The following is a 16,716-nucleotide window of genomic DNA, read 5'->3' on the forward strand; positions in this document are numbered from 1 at the left end:
TTCCCTTGCCACTATTGATACTTGTGAGTGAGAGGTTTGGGCTTTTGAAAAAGTTCCTTTAAGGAAATGGTTAGATTCGTCTCAAAGGAACACTTATTGTTTCCTTGGGGGAGACCAGTGGCCTCAGGCCCTCGCGGCTGATCCCCTTTGGCCTCTGTAGCATTCAGGATATTTGTTAAGACAATTCTTTAGAATCAGCATGTGAGAAAGAGATGGGGAAGTGGCTGGTCTGTGAAGACAGATTGGATGAGCTGTGGTACATCCCGGAAGCACCATCAGTGACCACAGAGGATGGCGTGACATCAAGAGACCTTGGTGGTGTGGAGTCAAGTAGCCTTCATAGATGTCCCTCACTGCATTGAGGTGACCAGACTTTTGCCCGTCTTCTATGATTTCCTATTACATATGGGGTACCTAGGCAGGGTGTGGCTTCGGGCTAGGCAGTCCTGTGCAGCTCAATGATCCCTGACAGGATCAAAAGTCAGAGACAGTCTGTTGGCTACATCTCAAGCAGAGGGAAGTCAGTCTTTCCGCGGAGAGAAAGCTGACTGGAGCATTCAGTGTCTTCTGCGGTTCACGCACCAAACACACATCCTTCCAACACAGGACCACCATCATGGTCATTTGGATGTGCTACTGGGAATCCAGCCTGGTACTTCCTACCTCCGGTCAGGGTTCAGGCCATGAAGTCTTCTCTAAGGACTGCAGTATCTGCCTTGTGGGAAATTTGATTGAAAAATATGGACCTAATTAGCAGAGGAGCTTAATATGGTACAGAATATAGAGAGAAGAAGAGAGTAAGCTTTGAAATAAACGCATTTGGAATATTAGCATGCTGCTAGCCCGTGAGCTTACGATCTTAGGAGGATGAGCTTATTCGGCCCTCTCTCTTGGATTTGATAAATCCCTCGGTAGCATCTGCCTGAATAAGCTCTTCTCTGGGTATTTGGCACACGCGGCAGCGTCTGGGGGGCTTGACTGCCCAAGCACTCTGTCCTCATCCTTGTACCCACGACATTCCATACGGCACCCTCCCTCCTGATAACAGGAACTCCTCTTTCCATTGCAGACATTGATGAGTGCAGCACCATTCCCGGAGTCTGTGACGGCGGCGAGTGTACAAACACAGTCAGCAGTTACTTCTGCAAATGCCCCCCCGGGTTTTACACCTCTCCTGACGGCACCAGATGCGTAGGTGGGTTTCATTACAGATGGCAGGCACGGTTTTTACACATCGTCCGTAACGAACACCTCTCTGAGTAAGTGTGTCAGTGGGACCAGTTGAGGGGAAGATGAGCATTTCTGGAAATGCATTCAGCAGTGGAGTGCCCTATTAGCCAGCCGAGGCATCTTGTGTCCTTGGTTACGGATTGGTAGACGTCGTCAGTCTGCGAGTTAAGCGCAGTCAGCTTCACCTAGCCATGCTGTCTCTCCATGCCTACCCTCAGTCATTTTTCAGAATCTGTGTTGATCCGGGTCTGATAATTGGCAACAGTCTCTAATTGGTCTAGCTTTCACACAGTCTGCTCTGTCAGACTCATCTTCTTAAAATACTGATTTGATTAAATAACATTCTTGTTTACGCATCTCAAGCACTTTCCAGCAGGGCATGGAAACTAGTGATTTTCAATCTGTGTCCAGTGGTTCCACATAAACTGCAGGCATGTTAGTGCCTGTATAGACACACGCTCCAGGCTTAGCAATTCTGCTCTTAGCTTTTGTGGTGTTCTGCTTGCATGAAGACAGAAATTAAACGAAGGGTTATTTTATTCTTTTTTTCAAAATATTTTATTTTATTTTTAATTATGGCAAAAGAGGGTGCTGGATTCCTTGGAGCTGGAGTTAACAGGAAGTTGTGATCCTTCCTACTATAGGTGCTTGGCACCAAACACAAGCCCTCTGCTGATGTCATGTGTACATCAATGGCTGCCAGTAACCCAATGGCAGCTTGTCATTTCAGCTCCAACATTTTACCACACGGATCAAGAGTCTGAGGTGACATGGTATCAGTTAACTTGCAAAATAATAGTCATTAGCCCGTTAAAAAGTTACCATTGGTACACGTAGGTCCCAGCTTTGCTCTGAAGGAGGAATCATCCATCTACAAATTATATGTACACATTTCATAATTTGGTCAAGCATTTACAACTGGGTTTTGACCACCAAACTGGGATACAATCAAGCCTGAGGCTCTTTCCCCATTCTTAATAGCTTTTGGGTTCCATGCCCAAAATATTTACTAACGTGGCATACAAAGATTAGTAGCTGTGAAGCTTTTCAAGTTAGAAGGTAGAATTTTTCATTTCGCCACCATTTTCGTGGACAGGCACCACACTGTGGGCTAGCTGGAATAAAACACATACTCGCTGAGACCGTCTACCCAAGAGGTACATGAACCACAACCAACACTTCCTGGGAACTGCATCTCTACTTGCCGGTGGTCATAAGTACCACTCGGAAATGGCCTTGTGTGTGTGAGGCTGACTCTTAGTCCTTTTCTACGGTTTGTTTAGGTTTCTCTTTTCCTTCTTTGCTTAAAATAAATAATGTAAGTGCTCCCAAGTTATGCATGTTTATCTTTAAGCATTTCAACAGTGAAGCCATCGATCTTTAAAGGCTTTGTGTTCTTAAGAATGATTCAGACAAGTGTACCTGATGACCCTCTGTGACAGAGCTTGACGCTTAATACTCAGGCTTAGGGCACATAGGGATAGGGTTTTGACTGTCGAAATTTCACGTCACAAAAGCAATTCCTGCATATCTTCTGTTAAGGGAGAGGCATATTTCAGATAGTATTCACTTCTCACAACTTGATTGTGTGTGTAGAGAGGTGCATTTTCCTTGACAAGCCACACCCTCAAAATGTTTAGATGGAGATAAGTGTTTGCACTTTGCTGTGGTCTCCCCTCTTCACAGCAACATCTCAGGGGCGTGTCCTGTGCTCTGGGCTCTTCTGGGTAGCTGAGAGTTGTACCACAGTGTTGTACACAGCTGTTGTCATGACAGTCAGACATGATGTAATCCAATCAAAGTGAGCTACAGGAGTGTGCCTCACCATGCCGCTCCAAGAAGATACTTTTCTGCCAAAACAAGAGAACTCATCTAGAACTTGCTGGGTCCCTATAGGACTAGGAATCTGCAATCGTTGAGGCTTTGGAATTTATTCATAATTAACCATTTGAGAACATGACTTCGAGCCTCAGGACAAAAGGGAACCTGATTACTAAGCGTTAGATCTGACTGAAAACTGGCTTGCTTGTCCCTTTAAAATGCAACCTCATGGGTCTGAGGCACAATTTCAGACTAAAAATTAGTGCCCATGCCACAGATTAGTGTTGTCTTTAAATGCCTTTCTATAAATGTTTGCCGAAATGGCTAACATTAAGCAATTTAAACTAAAGACAGCCAGGCTGTCTTTAACATAGAGACACGTCTTTATGAATAACTGTCTATCACTACTAGTGATTTTCTTAGTCTTCTCCCCCTCCCACGGCACATTGATTTTAACCACTTCTTCTCACCTTGGTTATGGAATGAGGAATTTTAGCCAAGTGCCCCAGTGTGCAAGGGCGAGGTGTGAGACGGGGCATTTCTGATTGTGTAAAGGGCCTGTGGAATGTTCCACGTTTCCTCTCCACAGCTCACACGTGTGGGTCAGTCTGTCATAGCCCCAGGGGGAGACATGGAGGTGTCGAGGCAGAGGTGTCCCAAACTGGATCACAAAGACTTCATTTTTTTTTTTTTTTGTTCTCTCAGATGTCCGTCCTGGTTACTGCTACACGGCTCTGACAAATGGGCGCTGCTCCAACCAGCTGCCCCAGTCCATAACCAAAATGCAGTGCTGTTGTGATGTTGGCCGGTGCTGGTCTCCAGGGGTTACCGTGGCTCCTGAGATGTGTCCTATCAGATCAACTGGTAAGAACCCATCTATAGCGCCTACAGCATATCCCACACAACCCCTCCAAGCTCATGGCAGTGTGTCCAGTGCAGATCCAAAGGAAACGCAGATATGTAAGTAAGATTCCAGAAACTTGAAGCGTGGCCATGGAGGAATCCCCCAGACGACGCACAGGTAAAGGCTTGCTTCTAGATCTGCTGGTGACTTGGTTCTCTCGTTGCTTGGAGCAGCAGCCTCCTCAGGAAGCCTTTGTTTCCCCTCGTTCTCAGTGAGGGACATGTTGGCTCTCCTGTGGCTCTTCCCAGCTCAGTAGAATAAAGCCCCTCGTGCACCATCTCCTCTTTCCCTAGCATTCATCACTTTTTCCTTCTGTAAGCCCTGTTGTTTCTGAATCCTTCAGATCTTCTTGTTTGTCTGTCATATTCCCTTCTTTCCACAAGAAGCTTATCATTCTGCGATCTGAATGATGGGGGTGCCTCCCAAGTGGCCAGCGAGAGATCCTGCCATATGCATTTCCTAAAGTGTACCGCACCTGACAGTCGCTCTAAGACCTCTTCATGATGTCGTAGATATCATTGTAATCTCATATTTCTCATGCTCTCTGTAGTAGTTAGTATAGTAGCTAGCACAATCTTGCTCCTAAGGGACGCTTGGGTAGAACGCACAGCTCATTAAATATGATTTTCTCCACAAATTCCAATGAAAAACTGACCTCAGCTCTGTTCAGTTTGATTCCTGAAAGGCATGGTCAAATCAGAGACTTGAGGCAAGGTGGTGAAATGGGGAGGGGGGAGGAAACACAGAGCTGATGTAATGTTTTTGAGCGTGCTGTTCATAGGATGTGCCATTCCCATCACAGGTTATAGAACCACTTATGGATGTCAGGGTAAGCTGGTATTCATCTCTGAGAACCGCATGGGTGAATCAAAGAAGTAATGAAATCTTTCTAGGTCTACATACACACACACACACACACACACACACACACACACACACACACACACGTGGTTCAACAGGTGATACATTTTAGACACTTGGTGTTTATACCCTAAAGAGTAAACCTTCCTCCTCATTTGCCGCAGAGCAGTCACTAGATCCCTGTTTAGATGCACATGACTTCCTGCCAAGATGCATGACTTGGGTACCAGAAAAATTGCTTCTCAATTGCACACATCAGTTTTGGGAATTAGTAACATTCGTTGGATCCCTTGTGTTGAGACCTTGAGTTGAGAAGGGAAGACAGTAGATGCAGGTGCCAGGAGGAAGACCTCGGACAGGAAGACACGTGTTCCTGTGTGTGACTTTGCAGGGAGCTGAAGGACAAAAGCCTGACAGACACATAGAGCAAAGCAGACAGATTATGCAAACTGATTTGCAGGTCGGCGTTTGTATGTTCAAGTCTTTCAAGGCAGTGCAACTGAGCTCTGGGCTTCATCTGTGCACAGTGGTGATGTAAAATGGAGGACTTAGGTCTTTTTTTTTCCTATTTCTTTAAAACAAACAAACAAACAAATGAATAACAACAACAAAACCCAAAAAAAACTGTGTTTCATCTCTGAGTTGAATGGATACATAAAAAGTAAAGATCATTGAGAAAAATGATCTGTGGCTGCTGATCCTTAATGTAAAGGGGCTCACAGATAAAACCATCACTCTGTAGAGAAGGAGTTTAGGGTGCAGTTAGAGACTTGTTCTACAGGGTTAAGGTGAATTTAATCGTGTTCTTAAAGTAATATATTCACCTAATTAGCAGAAATGCTAATAGGGCCATCCAACTTCTTTTACAGATCCTAAAAGAATTTTAAAACTAGGCTGACCTGGTGCTTACAAGTTCTTAAAAACAAAGTGTTTCCTTTAATATAGTCAAGATTCAGATAAATCCAACACATACTGAAATCCTCTTATATGTAATTTACAGGACTACGCTGAGAGTGAGAATTAGTTATGACTTATGTATGGTCTAGACTTAAAGTACTGCATAGAAATGTGATGAAAACATACTCAGGGAACAATTGATGTGGGTGTGTCTAAATTCTGTAAGAAGAGTCACTGTAGTTTTAGTAAAAGGAAATGTAGCATTCTGAGTCAGGAAAACACAGACAAGGAAAATTGCCTTCCAAATACAGAAGTATACCAAGAATTTGTGGGTCAAAATTCCAGATATATAATAGAGCATAGTAATGGAATTCTCTGGAAGCTTGAACCAGGTCTGAGTTACAGGTGTGAAGTTAGACTGGAGAATGTTCAGAAGTGGACTAGTTAGAGGCAGCAGAGTCTGTGGAGTTCGGTGTGGTTATTCAAAAGTAAATTGGCAGAATGTCCCACAAGGTTGAGTTATGAAAGCATTTCAGTAGTTTACAGGTAAAGAGAAACATTAGCTTTATCTGGCATAACAGTTGACACTGTGTAGAAAATACCTACATAAAAATCACTTTGACTGTAATAATAAAGTTATTGACTTTCTTGCCAAAAGCAAAGATGAAGAATGCTGCAGGATGCCTGTGGCTGTGGAGGAGAGCTGCAAATGAGTAAAACAAACATACCCTGAAGCTAGGCGCTGTCTGAATACTGTTCTTGAAACTCAGAGTAAAGATGTTGCAAACCTAGAAAAGATTTCTATTTTTATAGAGACATGGTATTGTTTAAGAAAAAAAAAATAGTATTCAACCCCAAAATGTGCAAACACAGGCAAATAGACCATCAGGGTGCCCCGGCTCACAGAGTCCCTGTGTAGCGCTCAGAAGCCTCACTGCTGAGGCCTGCCTTCTCCGTTCATCCAGTTGTGTTTAATAGACAAACCGTCAGGGCGCTGTGCTGGACTTCCTACTTTTTAACAACTCATCCATCTCATGGCTTTAAATATTTCCTCTCTCCTGATAACTGAAAGTTTTGGCTTCTTCTCTGGGCTCCAAACTCTCTTCAACAACTGTTGTATGATATCTCCATTTGGCATCTGCTAACTCAAACGCTCAAAGTAAAGTCTGGCTTCTGCCCATCACACCAGGCCCCATATCCTGACAGTTTTCCTCTCACAGTAAAGGACAACAGTGTTTACCTAGCTGAACAACCGAAACACCTGTGGTTCTTCTTCATTACTTATGCCCGAGGCTCTGACATTTTTTGCCATCACCAAACACTACCATTTACTTAGCATTACCCTGGGACAATTAATTTGTGGGCTCTGTCAGTTCCATCACTACTTCCTGTGCACATCCATCATTATCTTATCCTTGGTTTTCCGTGCAAGTCTTTCTTCCCTCAAGTACTTTCTCTATATTTCAGCAAGAGTGATCTGAAAAGATTCATGTGATCACATCTGACCCTGCTAGAGACTACAGTGACTTCCCTTTGCATAAAAAATAAAACCAAAGTCTTATAAACAACAACAACAAAACAAACAAACAAAACGAACAACAATAATGGGGTCTCATGTAGCTTGGGCTGTCCTTATACCCACTACGTAACCAAAGGTGACTTTGAACTCCCACTCCTGCTTTGCCCCTTGTGTCATCTTGCTGGCCCTTATTTTGTGAGTTTTAAAATTAACATACAGCGTAATGGGTTTCATTATAGCAATCTCATTCATTTGTGTCATTCTACTTCTCTCTAATTAGGACAGGAGCCTGCTGATGTGCTTTTCAGATCCTTGTGACAGCGGTGGGGGGTAGGGAGAGGGCAGGGCGGAGGACGTGACGCCTAACATGATTCCCAGTGGGATTCAATGTGTAAATGTCTTTGTGGGTTTGGAAGAACACATGGCACCTGCTCTGGAGACAGTTCTGTTGTTGTGGCTCTTTTAAATTCTGAGTTATTCTCTCAATGTGGTTATCGCGTAGACATTAAATGTGTGAATGCATTGTTTATTCTGATTGGCCAATGCACTTTGATTTCTTTAAAGGGATGTTTTCTCAGGCCTCCAGGCAGCCCTGGCTCTACTGACTGTGTCCTCTTGTGTTGTATTCTTCCAGAGGATTTCAACAAGCTGTGTTCTGTCCCTCTGGTAATTCCTGGGAGACCAGAATATCCTCCCCCACCCATTGGCCCCCTTCCTCCAGTTCAGCCCGTTCCTCCTGGCTTTCCTCCTGGACCTGTGATTCCAGGCCCTCGGCCACCTCCAGAATATCCGTACCCATCTCCGTCACGGGAACCTCCGAGTAAGAAATGAAAGCCACCTCCTCACTTGTCTTAATAACTCATATTTTTGGCTTACACCACTTTCATCTTTAAATATTTTCACCAATTGTTAGATAAAAAATTTTTACATAGCTTTGCAGGTTTCTTGGTTTTCCAGTTTTATAAATAAGAATGGAAGCCCTGTATGTTCCGGAAATGAATGTACTTTTATTATTGATATTCTCAATGATATTGATATTGATATTCTCAATGATATTGATATTCTCAAATGTGGGAGGGTTATGGGAAAGACTGAAGTCGGATTCAGAGAACAAATTAATGGCAGAAAATGTATGACATTATACTTTAGGACATAGAGTGTACAAAGTAGTTTGTTAACTGCCAATGCCTCACTGCCGTAGTTATTTACCCAAACTGGAGGTTTGAGAATAAGGGAGTGGGTAGGCTGGGGAGGGGCAGGCAGAGAAACCTCTAGGCTGCTGCACCTCCCCTCCCGTGCTAGGTGCAGGGGGCTCTCTGAAGTCCAGATGGGATTGTGCTCTAATGGCTGGTTCACCCTTGGTGGCCCTTTCTTCAGAACTTGGTATTTTGTTCACTCTTGACAGAGTAAGAGCTGACGTCATAGATAAGAATAATTTTAATGGGGTTCAATGCTGTTCTCCTAGGGGTGCTGCCTTTCAACGTTACCGACTACTGCCAATTGGTCCGCTATCTCTGTCAAAATGGGCGCTGCATTCCAACCCCTGGCAGCTACCGGTGTGAATGCAACAAGGGCTTTCAGCTGGACATCCGTGGGGAGTGCATCGGTAAGCGATTGATCATGTGAATGAAAACGAGGGATTTTTTCAGCTCTTTTGTTCTGTGTCTTTCTCAGTGCTCTATGGCTGTGAAGACACACCATGACCATGGCGATCCTTATAAAAGAAAACATTTAATTGGGGCTGGCTTACCATTTCAGAGGTTTAGTCCATTACTGTCATGGTGGGGAGCATGGTGGCATGCTTGCAGACACGGCGCTGGAGAGTGACAGGGAGTTCTACATCCAGAGCCGAAGGCAGAGAGAGACACTGGGCCTGACTTGAGCATTTGAAACCCCAAAGCCCACCCCCAGTGACGCACTTCCTGCAACAAGGCCACACCTACTCCAGCAAGGCCGTACTTCCTGAACCCTGTCAAGTAGAGCTGCCACTCCCTAATGACCAAGCATTCAAATAGATGAGCCTAGGGGGGGCCATTCCTATTCAAACCACCAGAGTCTGTACTGGTTTTCCGTTGCTGTTGTAACAAATCAGCTCAAACGGTGGCTCCAAACAGTAGACCTTTATTATCCTTGGCTTCCAATCCAGGGCTTAAAAGCTCAGTGCGGATAGCGTTGAATCTTCAGAACCTCTGGGAGAGAGAGAATCCCCTGACCGTCTAGAATTTCTCAGACTCTGGAGTCAGGCAGAGCACCATGGCCCTTCTTTATCTGTACATCCAGGAGGGCAGTGTCTTTAGTGGCACAACGCAATAGAACCCACCTCTGCAGTGACTGTTAGTCTCTGACTTTTTTTTTTTTTTCAGTACTGGGAGCTGAAGCCAGCATTTTATATAGGCCAGGCCAGTGCCCTACCACTTAGTAACATCCTTATTGCTCTTCTCTTCTTATTTTTGAGACAAGGTCTTACCAAGTTGCCTAGGCAAGCCTCGGACTCCTAGTAGCTGGAATAACAGCCCTGTGCTCTCACGTCTGTCTGTCTGTTTGATTTTCTTAGGCCAGACTCACAGAAGGAAAAAAAACAAAAAACAAAAAACGTGTTTTCACCTCAGAGCATATTCCTATTCTCTGCAAATGGCACGAGGGAAGAATGCAGGCTAACTGCTTAATTTGCAATGGGAAGAGCCCTGGCGTACTGGAGAGGGAAATGAAAAGATACATTCATTATGCAATTTACCTTTTTTTTTTTTTCAAGTTTTGCTTTGCTGAGAAAGGGTTCTGCTACACAGCATTGGCTGACCTGGAACTCACCATGTAGTCCAGGCTGTGTCCTCTAACTCATAGAGTTCTGCCTGCCTCTGCTGGGATTAAGGGTGTGTATCACCACCCAGCTTTCCTCCTTCCTTCTTTCTTTTTCTTTCTTTCTTTCTTTCTTTCTTTCTTTCTTTCTTTCTTTTTCTTTTTTTTTTTTTTTGAGGCAAGATTTCTCTGTCTAGCGTTGGATGTCCTGGGCTTGATTTGTAGACCAGGCTGGTCTCAAATTCACAAAGATAAGACTGTCCCTACCTCTCAGAGTGCTGGGATTAAAGGTGTGCCCCACCCCCATTGGGCTTTGCTATTTTCTTTTCTTAAATGAAAATGTTTTTTTATGTATGAAGGAACCTATAAAGCCTTAGCATTGTGAGCTGTTGTGCGAGTTTTCACTAGGACATGCTGTGTTTTACAGATGTTGACGAGTGTGAGAAAAACCCATGCATTGGTGGTGAATGTACCAACACCCAGGGCTCATACACGTGTCACTGCCGCGCTGGCTACCAGAGCACACTCACCAGGACAGAGTGCAGAGGTAAGGGGCTCTTGGGGACTGGGGGGCATCTGTCCCAAAGGAGGGCTTTGCTTTGAAGGAACCGAATAAACATAAATGCCAGGAGCTAATTCTCTCTCTCTCACACACACACACACCCCGCTGCCTTTTTTGTGCCTTATTCCAAACATCATTTCTCTGAGGATGTTGCTATAAAATCTGGCAAGCATTCAGATTATTTTAAAAGCTCTCCGTGTGCCTGGGGGATTAAGCTTGTTTTCACTTCTTTTGAGTTATTTCTGCTGGTTGCTCATCTTCCATCTGGGAGGTAGGGGACGTGGTTACTCTGCCTGACAGAAGCTGGGGAAAGCCTCTGGTACAACGGTGTGTCAGAAAGTTCTCTACAGAGAGGAGGATGGGGGACTGTGCTTCACACAGGTCAGCAGACAGCAGCAGCATCACCCCAGGATTGCCTGAAGGGATGACTCTCTGGTCCTTTCTCAGGCCTGCTGATCAGAGCCAGCATTTGGCAGGCTCCTCCCCGCCATCTGTCTGCATCCTGACGTTTCAGGAGCACTGTAGATGGCTTCTCAGAAAGGTTGCCATTCAGGGTTATTTCTTTTCCTTTTTCTAAAATATCAAAATTAACAAATTTTGGGAGGATTTTGGACATCAGTACCATATTTAGATGATTTCCACCCCTCTTCTTCCTTCTCCAACTCCTCCTGTGACCCTTCAACCCCGTCTCAAATTCATTACCTCTTCTTAATCACTCTTCACCCCCTCACACACACACACACACACACTGCTACAGCTTGCCTCATGCCGTTGTTGGTATACAAGCGTTTAGGGCTGACTGCTAGGTGTTAGAAAACCTATCATGAGGCTTGTCCCTGAAAACTCCCCCTTTCTTGGCAGCCGTTGATTCTCTGTAGCTCTTCATGTAGGTGTGGAGCCTTGTGAGATTTTCCCTGTCCGTGTTGGCATAGCACAGGCTTATTTCTTCTATAATTTATTAAGCTGTCCAATATGTCTTCAGTTAAGTGACATTTATGTAGCGAGTTTCTGGGGTGGAAACGAGTAAGGTAGACTGCCCACCCTTCAAGAACTGAAAGCTTAACCCCTATGTTCAGCACAGAATGAGTTGTGTCATCAGTCCCGTAAAACTGGATAAAAATAAGTGAGCACTATTAAACACGAGGCAGGCAGGGAGATTCGTGCCACTTAACAGTGTTGAGCATGTTTGATGTTCATCCCTGAGCTACTTTCAGGGATGATTGGTCAGATTTGGAGAAACATCACCATCGGTGTATTTAGGTACAATGCCCAGCAATGTCAATTTTGAGCAGAAAGAAAAACCTGGAAGCACAGTATTTCTACACAATTCTACTAACAGCCTACAATTATGAATCTGAATAGGTTGACCATTTTGCTGATTTCAGAATCCTCTGAATGCTCTAGCTGTTAAAGTAATTTGAATATGAGTAGTGTACTGGACATTTCTCAACAGAAGAAATCCCTGTTGAGAGACTTAGCTACTTAGAAGCTAAGAGAAATTGTTGAGAAAGGCTTGGCTGGAACAAGAGCTGGCCAGGGCAAAGGCATATGATTACTCTCAACCTAAGGCCTGGTTAAAGCTGAGGGTGACTCATGGCTCCTGGACCATCTCTTACCTGTGCTGTTTGGAGGACAAGAGTCTCTGTAGAGAGATCCGGAAGGCTGGGTCCTTACTCAGGAGCTGTACTTGGGTCAAAGGACACAGAAGAGGCAGTGGAAGTCAAGTGCCAGTAATAAACTTTTATGCTATCTAGAAGTCCATGGCATCCCTCCTGGCATTCTGAAAGTAGTGAGAAGAGAAGATGGACTCTTTTTCTTGTTTATTTTAACCTCAAAAATTATAGAATGTTAAAAATTGGTTCAAGAAGATGTGGATTTTTACTGTTTTTCTTTGTGGAGCAAGACAGGTTTTAGTGAGCATTAAGAATAAAGGAGGGGGAAAAAAAAGAGAAGAAATCAGAGGGGTTTGGCACAAAGATCAGACAGAAGAAAAGCCCAGACTGCTTCAGCTAGTCCAATGGCTCACACAGAAACCACTGTGGGATCAGCCTGGAAAGAGAATGCGTAGGAGGGTCAACCACAGACACCGTGCAGACGCTGGGCAGACAGGATAACTGGACAGGTCGTAAATGCACATTCCTCACCAGGGCGTGCAGGGTGCTCGCACTCAGGGCCTTCACTCAACACGCATGGGTTGCTCTCATCCAGCTTAGCCTGGTTCTGTATCTTCAGGGAACGGGCAGGGGAATGATTGTAGGTTTCGGGGACAAGACTGTGTGATACATCCTCTTTGAAGGCCATCCATTTGTAGTCCTCAGGATGGAAGGAACAGACTCAGCCAGACTCAGGCTGCCTTTACCTTGCTGTCTAACAGGGGTTTTTAATTATGGGGTTTTAATTTTGAAATTAATTTTTTTAGTTTATGTCATTTTTAAACATTTCTGGGATATTATTATTATTATTATTATTATTGTTATTATATGGGGGAAGGGACACCCTCCATAGGACCAGTGCTTTGTTTGGTAGGTAGACTAGTCATAAAGTTTAGACAAGAATCATATACATGGTCAATGAAACTGTATTTGTTCCAGAACTGTTGTGAGACAGGTGGACAGCTTGTAGTTATATGGAGGGTTATTAGGGAGAATTGGGCAATTTCCCAAAAAATGGCATTTAAGTTATTATCCTGCTATTGTTATAAAATTTACCTTTTAGTCATGTTTGAAATTATATCAGCCAAAAGTCAATATACATAATCATACTCTGCTCAATTAATTATCTAGGAAAATGGTGAAAACTCTGTTCCCTTGATATAACTGAGATCTAAGCAGTCTTGATGGAAAGTGTGGGTGGATGTGATCATTAAAGGTTTCTTCCTGTTTCATGTCTTTCTGACAGTGATGGTCCCACACATACCTTGTTATCTGGCAGGACGTGGATGGTGATAATATCAAATACTTTAAACCCAAGATCAAGGTCCTAATAGAAATGGAGGGACAGAGGAAAGAATCGCGAGTCCCCCGAATTAACTCCACCCTTTCTCACTTTGCCCTCAGACATCGACGAGTGCCTTCAGAATGGCCGGATCTGCAACAACGGGCGCTGCATTAACACGGACGGCAGCTTCCACTGCGTGTGTAACGCGGGCTTCCACGTCACTCGGGACGGAAAGAACTGTGAAGGTAATGGTGACGGCCCCGGGCCTCAGGCCCCCTTCCCACTGTAGCCTCAGCATCAGGACACTTGGACATGACAGAGCCGAGTACTGTGCGAAAGATTGAACTGTCAGGTGCGTCTCACTTCCTTCTTCCCGAAAGGCGAGCGCACTGTTAGCACAGCGTCAGGACCACGGTCACATTTGTATGTGTCGAGCAACGGACGTTACACATGCTGGCAGCAATGTGTGTCTGAAGGTATCGGGTGCAAGTGTACCATTAACTACTTGCTCGTTTTGTGCGATCGGAATTTGTGTGGTGTGGCGTTTTCCACAGTAACAGCAAACAAAACAACAGTGAACCTCGCTGAAGCACACACCTTCCATAATCGCTTATAATCCTTTTCGTATAAAGTGTCTGCCTGTAATGAGACCCACTAACCAGTGTCCGAGCGTGTAGAATTGCTTCCAGGGAAACTTAGGGCGTGTCGAGGCAGCCTGTTACATGGACTTCTGATCTCATCATGTGACCGGCTTTCCCTGGCGAAGTAAATGTGACTGCTGTGGATAAGTTAGTGGGCCTTCGGCAGAAGGGGAAGAATCCTCCTTATCATGTTTTCCAACTCCCTTAGGAAAGATCCCAACGATCTGTTAATATGTTGAAAGAATCTCAAAATTGTTCTTGGGAACATGTTTGGGCAGAATATTATTTGGGTGATTTAATCCACAGACGTGCTGCCAAAATTCCCCGGTAGAGTCAAATGTGTTTTTTTTTTTTAATAAGAGAAATAAAGAAAAATCATAAATTACTTTAGTCTGACTAAAAGCCTGTAAGTGAAAACAGGTCATGTCAAGAGGTACAGGCCTCCCGGGAGAGTTTCAGTGGCTCACAGACCAGCATGCCCGTGAAATTAAGAACTGTCTCTGTGATCAAAGGGACCTAAATATTAGTAGGCTCAGCTGGATCCCAAAGCTGGGGCTAGCATTTACTAAATCCAGCTTTGCAATATCTACTTTAAATTGCTCGAAATGACACTTTTTCTTCTTTTTTTTTATTATTCTTCAGATTATTTTTTTAAGAATTTCATACAATGTAATTTGATCATATTTCCCCTCCTTGACCCCCAGAGAACCAGGAGTCAGCCTAAATACATTTTCATCCCCACTAGCCTTAATTTTTGTTTCATTTTCAGTTTATGAGAACACAAGCCAGTGGACTAACTAAGCCAGCTGAGCTGTTAGCATTCCTTGTGGCTTGTGGTGACCCCCGAAAGGCTCCCACTACCCCTTGTTGGGTCAACCTGAGCTTGGGATGCCTGTTTTCCATGCCTTCTTTTCTCTTTGTATTTATCATCTGGATGAAAACGGGCTATACTTTGAAAACATAAGAAAGAAATGGGAGACGCCGGAATTATATTCATCCAGGCCTCCTCCTTCTCACCAAGAGAACACGGGTCTCTCTTTCTAGACATGGATGAGTGCAGCATACGAAACATGTGCCTGAATGGGATGTGCATCAATGAAGACGGCAGCTTCAAGTGCATTTGCAAACCTGGATTCCAGCTGGCGTCAGACGGCCGCTACTGCAAAGGTGTGTCCCGGAAATCCCTGAAGTGTGGTCTTTGCCCGCTTTCCTTCTCTCTACAGCTACTGTAAAGATTCTTCCCACAGGGAATTCCCCAGAGTCTGATTTGGAAACCTGAGTGGTATTCCTTCTTAGGTTCAGCTGTTCAAACAGCCACAGTTAATGAAACACAGCTAGTCCTATAGTCTTATTTCAGAGAAGGCGTTTGGGTTCTTCTCAAAAAGTCCTGGAGATCAGCCGAGGTGTGGCAATTTAAGGTGCTAAAGTGCCAACCCATTGCAATGGATCCACCAATCTTTCTGATAAAACTGAGTTCTGCCTTTTCCTTCCAGCTGAGGAATAAGGACAGGGGATGGGGAGGATCAGGGGGTGCTCTTGATGATTAACTTAGGCTATTAATCACATCTTCCCTTGGGGGGAAAATGCAGACTAATTGTGGTACTGTATTCCTTACTGTTTCATCTAGCTGGCATAAGAAACAGCAACAAATTTAGGTTTTAGCAAGTTACTTAAGGAAAAAAAAAAAAGGCAAGAAGAACAGAGCAGAAGAAATAAATCATGAGTCACAGAGGTAGCCTGATAAGTTTTGAAGTACTCTCATTGCTTCAAGTATTGGAAGCATAACTTAGACGTTCTATTTGTGCTGTTGGGGTTTTAACATTTGTTGCTGGAGACAAATGTGCTCCTCTTCCCTGCTGTACAAAGTCAGGGATGGGGAACTTCAGCTAGAACCAAACTTCTCAGAGCCTTCTATGTAGTGTCAGTCCAGGAAGCCCACTGAGTTGCCAAGAGCCTCCGTTCATGGCTTCTGCTGCAGAAATGGAGCACCGAGTGCCGAAAGGGCAGCATGATGTCACAGGGCGCCTCTTCTGAGAGTTTCTAGTTTTCAGCTCTGGTTAAGGTGCCGTGGAAGAAAGCCTTGTATGTCTTAAGTTCTTGGCAAAGTGTGTACTTTTTCCAACTTTGAAAGAGCTTCCAGGCCTTGCTTCCCTACCTGCATCCCCTGTGACCTTCACATCATTGGCTTGTATAACATTGTGAAAACCCGCCTTCAGTGGAAGACAAACAGTTTACTTTTTCAAATTTTGAAGCAGGAAAACGGTTTCTGTACACATTGAGCTCTGTGCCAGGAGGAACTGATGTGGGGGAGAGAAATTTGAGACTTTCTGCAGTAAGATAAAATATCGGGCTGTGCAAATTAAATGTTGTACATGTGGGAAAGAAAGGGGAAGGGTGTGATTGCTGGGCAGTTTGAAATGCCAAGGCATGGTGACCAAAGTGACAGCCTCTTGGCATTAAATTATGCCATCTCAGAGGACATTAGGACCTCAAAGATGAATGTGGGCTCTGAAGCTATTGGTAGTCGTGGAAATGGTGTCTTCTCCAT

General features: G+C 44.3%; 1 protein-coding gene across 2 annotated transcripts in view; it reads left to right on the top strand.

The window, feature by feature from the left end:
• Positions 1-16,716, top strand: part of Fbn1 (fibrillin 1) — a 201,318-nt gene that overhangs the window by 102,504 nt on the left and 82,098 nt on the right. For both annotated transcript variants that reach the window (XM_060371759.1, XM_060371760.1), the window contains exons 9-15: positions 1,070-1,195; positions 3,757-3,915; positions 7,867-8,052; positions 8,698-8,838; positions 10,456-10,575; positions 13,647-13,772; positions 15,213-15,335. In XM_060371759.1, coding sequence (XP_060227742.1) covers positions 1,070-1,195; positions 3,757-3,915; positions 7,867-8,052; positions 8,698-8,838; positions 10,456-10,575; positions 13,647-13,772; positions 15,213-15,335 — 981 coding nt within the window. The remainder of the gene's footprint in view (positions 1-1,069; positions 1,196-3,756; positions 3,916-7,866; positions 8,053-8,697; positions 8,839-10,455; positions 10,576-13,646; positions 13,773-15,212; positions 15,336-16,716) is intronic.

The sequence above is a fragment of the Meriones unguiculatus genome, chromosome 18 (genome assembly GCF_030254825.1).
Source record: "Meriones unguiculatus strain TT.TT164.6M chromosome 18, Bangor_MerUng_6.1, whole genome shotgun sequence".
Classification (NCBI taxonomy): Eukaryota; Metazoa; Chordata; class Mammalia; order Rodentia; family Muridae; genus Meriones; species Meriones unguiculatus.